This window comes from Nelumbo lutea, chromosome 1 (genome assembly GCF_056320005.1).
Source record: "Nelumbo lutea isolate HS-2025 chromosome 1, American lotus-T2T, whole genome shotgun sequence".
Lineage (NCBI taxonomy): Eukaryota > Viridiplantae > Streptophyta > Magnoliopsida > Proteales > Nelumbonaceae > Nelumbo > Nelumbo lutea.
In genome coordinates, this window is record NC_142684.1 from 182,111,024 (window position 1) to 182,120,890 (window position 9,867).

At 38.0% G+C, this 9,867-nt stretch overlaps 1 protein-coding gene across 2 annotated transcripts in view; it reads right to left on the reverse strand.

The window, feature by feature from the left end:
• LOC148879645 (uncharacterized) overlaps positions 1–8,239 on the reverse strand; it is a 44,929-nt gene extending 36,690 nt beyond the window's left edge. For both annotated transcript variants that reach the window (XM_088961244.1, XM_088961246.1), the window contains exons 1-3: positions 7,884–8,239; positions 6,653–7,171; positions 1,052–1,240 (exon numbers count right to left, since the gene is read on the reverse strand). In XM_088961244.1, coding sequence (XP_088817370.1) covers positions 1,052–1,240; positions 6,653–6,883 — 420 coding nt within the window. In that variant the 5' untranslated portion in view covers positions 6,884–7,171; positions 7,884–8,239. The remainder of the gene's footprint in view (positions 1–1,051; positions 1,241–6,652; positions 7,172–7,883) is intronic.
• Positions 8,240–9,867: the final 1,628 nt, after the last annotated feature.

A 9,867-nucleotide genomic window follows, 5' to 3' on the forward strand; every position in this document is an offset into this window, starting at 1 on the left:
CCTGATATCTCATTTGCGGTCAGTGTAGTGAGTCAATTTATGCAGAACCCAAGAATCCCACACTGGACGGCAGTCCTAAGGATTGTGAGGTATTTGAAGGGTGCTCCAGGTCATGGTTTGTTGTATAAGAGTAAAGGAAGTCTTGAGATAGAGGGATACACGGATGTTGATTGGGCTGAGTCCATATCTGACGGAAAGTCCACTACAGGGTATTGCACTTTTCTTGGTGGGAACTTAGTGACATGGAAGAGTAAGAAGCAGACAATGGTAGCAAGAAACTGTGCAGAGGCTGAATATAGGGCTATGGCCCACACAACATGCGAACTGGTGTGGTTGAAGCATCTACAAGAGGAGATGAGATACTCGATTGACACTCTATGTAGCTATACTGTGATAACCAAGCTGCAGATCATATCTCCTCTAATCCAATGTTCCATGAAAGGACGAAGCACATAGAAGTGGATTGCCACTTTGTACGTGAAAAGGTGCTTAGTGGAGTGACAAGTACAACATATGTGAACACAGGAAATCAATGGGCAGATCTGTTTACCAAAGGGTTGAATCAGGGAAGAGTGGACTACATATGTAACAAGTTGGGACTATATGACATATACTCACCAGCTTGAGGGGAGTGTTAGAATCGGTTGTACAAGGGTAGTACAATCCTTTTATGTTTAGTTATATATATATTGTTATGCTGATGTGGCTCTCACTTAAGTGAGGGCACACTTGTAATCCTTGTATATCTTAGAAGAGTATAAATAAAAGAAGGGCCGAGTAGAGGTTTTGAGTTTTTACTCGCTAGTTTGGCTGTGACTTTTCTCCTTCTTTTTCTTCTCTTTCTCTTTCTCCTTCTCCTCTCTCTCTTTTCTTTCTCTTTCTTCTGATTTGAACATATACGAACATCTAATCTGAGTTTTATCATACAACTATAATTATAGTATAAATTAGATATATGAGCCAATAAAATGCAAGAAATGAAACCAATTGAGACAAGTTGAGGTCACATCTGAAGAAATAGAGACATTGAAGAACCACAAGGTGCCATTACCTCTGCCTGAATATACTGAACCTCTTTTACATGGAACTCAGCATTCTCTTTCTTTTCTTCATTCTCAAGCATATCTCGAACTTCATTTGCCCAGGTATCCTTCAAATTTTGATTCTTATTGAAAGCTGCCAAATCAATGTCCCCATCTGGTAAGTAGGTCTTGAGGGGTACAGACCCAAAGGTGAATACCTGTACAAAATTAAGAAACAAAAAGAAAGCACAATTACTTGAAATGCAACAAAATATCTCAGAAAATGGGAAAACAACGTGCAACTTGCTTGAAAACACTAAACAAAGGGAAATCTATCAAAATACAAGGGGGGTATTGTAGCATAGGTGGGGGTTTGAAACAATACATTCAAAAAACCAATAAAAATTTCTGAGGAGCTAAACAAATGGTGAAACAGGACTCATGCAGTCTACCCCAAATCATGGAAATTAACCTTTCTCAAGGTCAGATATAGATAAACGATTATCATTTTTTTTATCAATCAACGATCATCATTTTCTTTTGATAATTAATAGGGTATCATTTCATTAATATAAACAAAGATATACAAGGAGAGTCCAAAGGGGTAAAAAGACCCCCAAGTTTCAGACATTATAAACAAGACCAATACAACTGCTCCCTATTTACCCCTTGCTTTGCTAAAGAATCTGCCAACCCATTAGCATCCCTTGGAACCCACTGAAAAGTTGCTTCATTCCCCTTAATAACCATTTGACCTTCTTTACCACATCTCGATAAGTCCAGGCTGCCTTCTTTTCATTCTTTAGCCAGCCTTCCCAAATTTAACTCTTTTGCTATTTGTACCCCACAAAGCACAGCAAGCAATTCAGCTCTAGTGGAACCACCTAGACCAATAGGACCCAAGAACAAGGCTGTTATAATCCCATCATTTATCTAGTGAAACCACCTAGATAAATGATCATCATCATCTAAACCTTTCTACATGAATCCTGTTCCGCATTCCATTCTTTTTAATGCAAATTTGTTGTTAAATTATGGGCCATTAAATCATTTCTCACTACTTCAACCCATGCCCTTTTGGTCTGCACCTAGGACCTAGCTCTTCTAGCCTCTTCAACTCTAACATGTCACTTCTTATTGGTGTTGTATACAGTCTTCTCTGCAAGTGCCCAAGCCATCTTAATCTACTTACCCTCATTTTATGACCTATTGGAGTTACTTCTAGGTTCCTTCAAATAAGTTTGTTCTTTATCCTATCCTTTCTAGTATAGATAGATAAATGTTCATATTTCCTTGTTAACTGTTGAATGCAACTAAACTGTTATTTTGCAGCCCTCATATTAATCAGATGGTCCTAGATTTTTCCTTTTGATAAGTGTCAAAGTGACAGCCTAGATTTGCCTATTCAACCATTTTCTTGCTATTGTGCTTTTACATTCTATAAAACAACAATTTGTCATCCAAATTCAGAGTTACCAGAACACTTCAAAATAAACAGATCTAGCCATGCCAACACTTGCATTTTACATAAAACAAAACAATGTAGTCAGCACACCTAAACAAGGCATCACAAGAAAGGAGAGACACGATAAGGAATCAAAACTCGGCATTTTTATTCTAAAAATATTTCTTTAATTTCCATATTTTAAAATTATAAAATTATTTAATTAAATTTATGCAGCACCATGTCCTCTTGCCATGAATTTTTGAGCTTGACACACCAGATACCCATGGACACCTGAAGTCTTATATGATAAGATTAGTAGTTTCTGTTGTTTATGTGGTGATACCTTACCACCTGCTAGGTTGTATGTCTTTTTTTATCAATATTGTAGGTCTTTTTTTTAATGAAAAATTATATTTACCATAAAAAAATCTATAGCCAAGGTAACAGCAACAAATTCATTGTGGTGGAAATATAATTCCTACTATAGACACTCATTTTTAACATATGGTCAAAGTTACAGGTCCCACAAATATTGCCCCTTTTCAAAACAAGGGATCAAAGGAAAGGAATTTAAGAAACTGGTGCAGCTGCAGTGTTGGTATCTTGGCTTGCCAAATATAATCCTTCGTGAAAACCTCAAAGAAAAACTTTGGCAAGGATAAATAACATGACAAAGCCAAGGGGTTGGACAAGGTAAAGCAAGCACTAAGATCAGACTCCAAAGGAGGACCACTAGCAGAATTTACTTTTTATCTGTAAATTCTGAATTTGGTTAGTTATGAATTTATCTAACCTAGGCCAGATTTGATGTCTTTTCTCCCACTACTTTTGTAGGAATGTGTTTAATTGGGCTAAACAGTTGCAATAGTTTGAAGTGCCTTACTGAAGTGCCATTAGAACTTAGGGAACTGAAGTTGAAACTACAACATGTTTCTTGTAGTCCTAGGTTTAGGGGCAAAACTTGTTCTTTTGCCTTCATTTTGGTGTAGTTACACAAGTTTATCAGTTTCATGATTCATGGATAAATTGACCACACAGTCAGGAGGAGGTCCCATGGTGCATGTTATTACCTATTGGCATCATTACAATTGATGAAACCAACAAAGGATTAAATACAAAATTAAGCTTATGGAAAAATGACTTAGAAACAAGAGGTTTTAAAGTAGGACTAAAACAGAATATATGGCAATGTAAGTTTAATAACAATAGGAGTACAAATCAGAGTACACTTAATATTGGTTTGACAATCCATAAATCATGATAAGAGAGAGATTGAGGAGGATGCCGCCCATAGAATTAGAGCAGGTTGGGCAAATGAAGGGGTGCATCTGGAATTTTATACAATGAAGGAATACCAGCTATGTTGTATGGAGCAGAGTCTTGAGCAATCAAGAAACGACATGTCTAGAAAATGAGTGTGGTAGAAATGTGTATGCAGAGATGAATCAGTGGAAAAACTAGAAAGGATAGAATCAGAAATGAAATCATTTGTAGGAACTTAGGAGTGGCTCCAATAGGTGATAAAATAAGAGAAAATAGACTAAGATGGTTTGGTCATGTGCAGAGAAAACCATCACCAGAACCCATGAGAAAAAGTGATCTGTTACAAGTTCAAGGAGCCAAGGAAACGATCCAGCCATAAGACCATGGGCAAGCAGCCACAGCCCACATGCAAAACAGCCCAACATTAAGCCCATTCCAGCAATGAGAACCAGCTCAAGTGGGGCCCCATACATATTCTCTCAATCAAAGATTTTATACTCTTGCAAAACCTCTCAAAACTGTGACCAGTCCACATTTGGTCCCCACCAGATGATGGTTTCACTAAGTTGAATTTTGATGGAAGCAGTGAAGGTATCCCGGGCCCTTAAGGTAATAGGACCTCTATTTAGGGATGAGGTAAGGGAACGTTATTGCTCGATATACAGGCCCTATTGGAGTAGGTGATTCACTAAGAACCAAGGTTGTGGTAGAAATGGAAGGGGTAAAAAGGGCAAAGGAGTTAAATATAAGAAAATTGATTGTGGAAGGTGACTCATTGCTGGTCATAGGCTGGCTTCAAAAAGAAGAGAATGGAATTTGGAAGTTTGCCAATGAAAAAAAGAAGTTTAAGTGGCTGACCCAGGACTTGGAGATAAAGCTACAGTGGGTTAAGAGAAATGTAAACTCTTTTGCGGATGCACTTGCTAAACAAGGAGTGGGAAGGGATGGCCTTCTTTGGGCAACGTTGTAATTTTCTTTTCATTCTCAGGAAGGGTTAAGAGATTTTAATCCTCCCCTTGCTTCCTTGTAAGTGATTTCTAATTTTCTAATAAAAGTTCTGTTATTAATAAAAAAATGAATACATTAATTTTGAATTGCTCCAGAAAGTTTTAAGGTTTGGTGCTCACTCCAAACTTATGAAGGTGTTAACTTCATCTCTAGGTGCCAATTCCAAGAGGAACTTAATGGTACTGGCTCCAATAGGACCTAACTGACCTATCTATTGTTTCCTACTGTTAGTTTAGTTCTTGTTAAATATTATTCTATTAAATCTCTGTTCCAATATTACAGGTTTGCTTTTTTATGATTCTACATTCTTGCAATTAGAATTTTCTCTTCAACTGTTTTCAGACCTCTTACATTCCATCTGTCTTTCCCTTCTTTCCCTTTGCAATTTTCTCTACTACTAAATTTCTGCAATCTTCTCTAGATGGCACAGCAGCCATTCTCACTAATTATGTTTTTTTTTCCAAAACTGTAAGCACCATTTGAGCCCCTGTTTACTCTAGTTCCATTTCTGTTTCACTGGGTTAGTGATTATTCCATCTCTTTCAGTTCTGTCCACCCGACTTTTCAAAGCAATTAAAGACCAATTTTCAACCAACAAGCTGAGGCCATTGTGGGGTTGTTTCCAGCTTATTTAGGGCCCATTTCAGCTGCCTAACTTAGTGGCTATTTGGGTGAATTGCTGCATCAACAGGCTAAAAGAGCAAGGGGTAGACCAAAAGGACATGGGTGGAAGTAGTAAGAAATGATCTAAGCAACAATAATTTAATAAATGGATATGACATTAAACAGAATGGACTGGAAAAACAGAGCTCATGTAGCTGGCCCCATATAGTTGGGATAAGGCTTTTGATGATGATGATGACATAAGTTTCTCAGTTACCTATCAGATGCGACAAAGGTCTTGTTAATCCAAAGTGTTCTGAAAAAAAAATAATGACCATTCTAACAATAGGGTGTCATCAGTGGACAGAGTTTCGGTGTAGTCATTTTAATATCTGGTCAATTTTAGACTTGTATTTAGTTTATTTAATTATTGTGTGATTGGAAGTGGGTAGTCAGAGCTGCTTTAAGAGTTGAAATCAGTATTTTTACGCTTTTGTGGGATATCTATTAGTTTGTCATAGTTATGAAGAAACCTAGAGTTGTTCCTGGTTAACTCTTGAGCTGAATTTAGAGTCTATTAGAGATTCAACCAATTTGAGTCTACAAATGTGGTCCTTAGTTGGAAGTTTAGGTGCAATAACTTTTAAATAGAAATTTGTAAGACTTCATTTGATATAACAGTTAGTGAATTACTGAATTGGAGTGTCTTTGAACTTACTCCAAGTATCTCTCTCTCTCTTCTATAATGATTTTCTATCTTTCTCCAACCCTTTTTCTATCAGTTTGTTCTTCCCCCTAGTACAGTGGCCATCATTCTCCATTCTTTATATTCAATTTTCTTAATTTCTTGATATTCCTCGTTTCTGAAATCTTCATTTCATATTACTACCATACAGCTGCCAGCCAACTGTATTTCATCTTTGATCTTTAATTCTTAAATCTTGACCATATTATTCTACTTTCACCACTTCACCATCAAGCTATGTGATGGCAATGATGAGTGATGTTACTGTTACCATTTCATAATTTCAAATAGGTGATATGCTACCACCCTCAGCTCACAGAAACACGGTTCAAAATTTTAAGCACCAAAAGAAACATAAACTCTATAACAGGCCAGAGCTGTCATTTGGTTTTACGCTGTATAGTCTACTAGTGATACCATACTAATTCAGTTCATTTCAAAATAGTTGGTTCCCTTCAAATGCACAAAACCTATGCATTTCATAGCATCAACAATGTAGAGAATTAGACTTGTAAAAAAACAGTAGATCAATCAGAAAAATAAAACTAAACCCAAAGGGCTAACCTGACAGGAAATGCAATTTGTGATAAGCCGTTTAACATAATCTGCGACAGCAAATCTTCTCTCTTCTGAAGCTTGATTGGGCTGGATACAAGAAATCAGTTCTGCAGTTCTTTCTTCAGCTTTGGACCATCTCTCTGGGTCAAGAGCTTGAGTGACAGAAGCCGCTTCATTTGGCAAGAGGCCATTAGGCAATAGGCCACTTGGCTGTGACCAGCCCTCATGATCGCCCATGCAAAACTAACCCGTGGTTAACAGGTGCTGTCTTAGACGCCTCCCTCTTATAATAGAGAGGGAGAGAGCACGAGGGAGGTCAACGGAATGTAATGAAGAAACTAGAAAGGGCTCGCAAACAGGCTACTTCTTCAAAGATTTGATTTTCAATGTTGCAAGGCAAACTGCTCTATCCAATCTTCGAGGAAAAACCAATGCTTACAGTTCTCTTAGTTTAGAATTTACTAGTGAAATTCTTTTGACAGAGAAAACAACTCTCCGGCGACCTCAGAAACTCAATATGCAAACCTGCCAATGTTATTTGGTTAAAAGCAGAAGTTATAAGGTCAGAAGCTACAATGCTTTAATATTTGTGCACACGAGAGTCGAGAGAGGGAAATCAAAGACAAATGTCCCTATAAAAGCTTGCTACTGGAACTGTTCTCTTCAACAACCAGAAAATGGATACAAGAAAAAGGGGCAGAATGAGAACAAGAATTATAATCAAACTTTGCAACCAATTCCTGGCTTAATAAAGCACGTTTTTGCAACCAACAGTGACCCTATTACAGTAGCCAGAACCAAACACAGCAGCGTTCCTCTATTTTTCTTCGGTGGCGCCACAGAAGAAAGAGGAAAACAAAATACACAGAACCAATGAACAAAAACCCTAGAAATGAAACAGAAATCCCAAAAGTAAATATGATCAGAGCCCCGGCGATGACAAATTCATGCTTATCCGAACAACCCAATCATCCCAAGATTATCAAATCCCTGGCAAAAATAATTACTCCAAATGTTCAGGAAAAAGCCCAAAAAATAGAACAAAAAAAGGAGGGTAAATAAGTTGATTTTGACCAGAACAACCCCAAACACAATAATGCTTCAATGTTGACGAATTGTACCAGAAGCAACAAGCTCGGATCAGAGGATATTCGAGAATAGAGTCCAATCAACAGCCATTAACCTTATATTTTAGAAAGAATTAAATGTCCCAAAGAAATAAGAAATTTGAGATAACCTATAGGATAGTGTGCCTAGCCGTTCGAAGATTAAAGTTGCAGACAATTTGAAACTTCCTGCAATGAGATTCAGGCGACAGATCCGTTCGGGTAGGGTTTGAATGAACTTCTTATATGTGAGAGGGGTTTTTGAAGATAACGAGAAGGTTGGGGAGAGAGAAGCTGTAGAAAAATGGAAGGGAGAAAAATAAAATAGCGAGCGAAAGAGAAGAAATTGGAATTTTTTTTTTTCTTTTTAATGATTAATTCGAGAAGAAATTAGGGAGCTGAAACAATGAGAAGCAAAAATAATGAAAACCATAGAAAGACGAAGGGAACAGAGTTTGGGTGATCGCAGTTAGATTAGAATCTAATTGCTTGATAATTCAGAGATAGCACAAGATGATAGGGGAGATTCCAATCCTAGCATTTGAGTCTCAGATAATAATGTGTACAAAATCACTGCATTCCATCATGCTCGTTACGGTACAACTTATTTGTCTTCCAGGTTACAAAGTATATTCATGGACCAATTTTCTTTTTCCTTCATATTTTTAGTGATGGCAGCAAATGGACCAATCAACAAGAAATTTGAAAGTTGTTCTTCAGCAACTTGGGCCGGTTAGTCCATATGGATCGTGTTGGATTAGAGTTTTGAGTTGAAAATATCAATGTTTTCAAACCGTTGTTGATTCGGATGGTCGAATCATTTGAACTGGAACTCTCCAACGAACCGGTCCCTCGCCAAAAACCATTGACTCAAATGGTTTTGACAGTTTAGTCGTTTCATCTACACAACAGTTCGCAATTTATTACTTTGGACAAAACAAGAATGAAAAGAATTCCATAACTTCATATCTCTTAGATCTGGAATTTAATAAGAGAGAGAGATCAGTCGAGAGATAAGAGATCTAAGAGATCTAAGCTTAGAGATTTGGGAGAGCAATCTAGATGAGAGATCTTAGAGAAATCTCATACTATTGTCATTGCCACTAGACCTGTTCATGGGTTGGCCTGGCCCCCAGATGGGCTTGAGCATATATTTTAGCCAACGGGCTTGACTTTGGGCCTAAAAGCCCAAGCCCGACTATTTTACAGGACTGGGCTCAGGGTTTATTAAAAAAGCCCGGCCCAACTTTTGTATAAGTTAAACCCTAACCCTAAATATTAACCCCTCTCTTATCACTCATCCTTTCTCTTAGCCGAACGAACTCCCTTCTCAGTCACAGCCTCACATAGCCAAACATTCTCAGGAAGACAAAACCGACGCAACCAATGAACTCCGACAATGACTAGTATGTCCTCTCTCTCTCTCTCTCTCTCTCTCTCTCTCTCTCTCTCTATTTATCTATCTATCTATCTATCTGTCTATCTATCTCTATCTCTTTTCATTGTTCGGTTGTTCCTCTTCTCATTTCTCCTTCTCACTCTCAAAATCTTAGCTCAGTTCATTTATCAGACGTGAACTCAGGCATCGGTGGCGAGTCCTTTTGTTCTATTCCTTTCTTATTGTTTGGTCAACAGCGAACACAGACACAGGCACCGATCTATCTTTTTGTTAGGTCAGGCTTTGGGCTCGGGTCCGGGCTTTGGGCTTTTTATTAAGGCCGGGCTCGGGCCCAAGTCGTAGGCCTATTGGTCGGGACAGGCTCGGGCTCGGACTTGGGCATAACAAAATCTTGTTTATGATGAGTAAAAGCTCGGCCCGATTCGGCCCATGAACAGGTATATTTGCCACCGTTGCCGTTGCTGTTGTAGATCACCATCGTTGTCGCCATCGTCGCTATAGGTCCTCCTCCTCCTCTTTCTTCTTCTTCTCTCGGTCTTATTTCTTTTCTAAACTCTCTCATCCAACAACTTCTCAAATCTCTCCCATTCTCAAACCTTCTTTTTCATGATATTTATGTATACCCTAATATTCCAATCTAATGGGTAAGATGGCATATCACATGTTAAAATGTTTAAACTGTTTGACTTGGACAATCAACTACAAACCCAAAAATT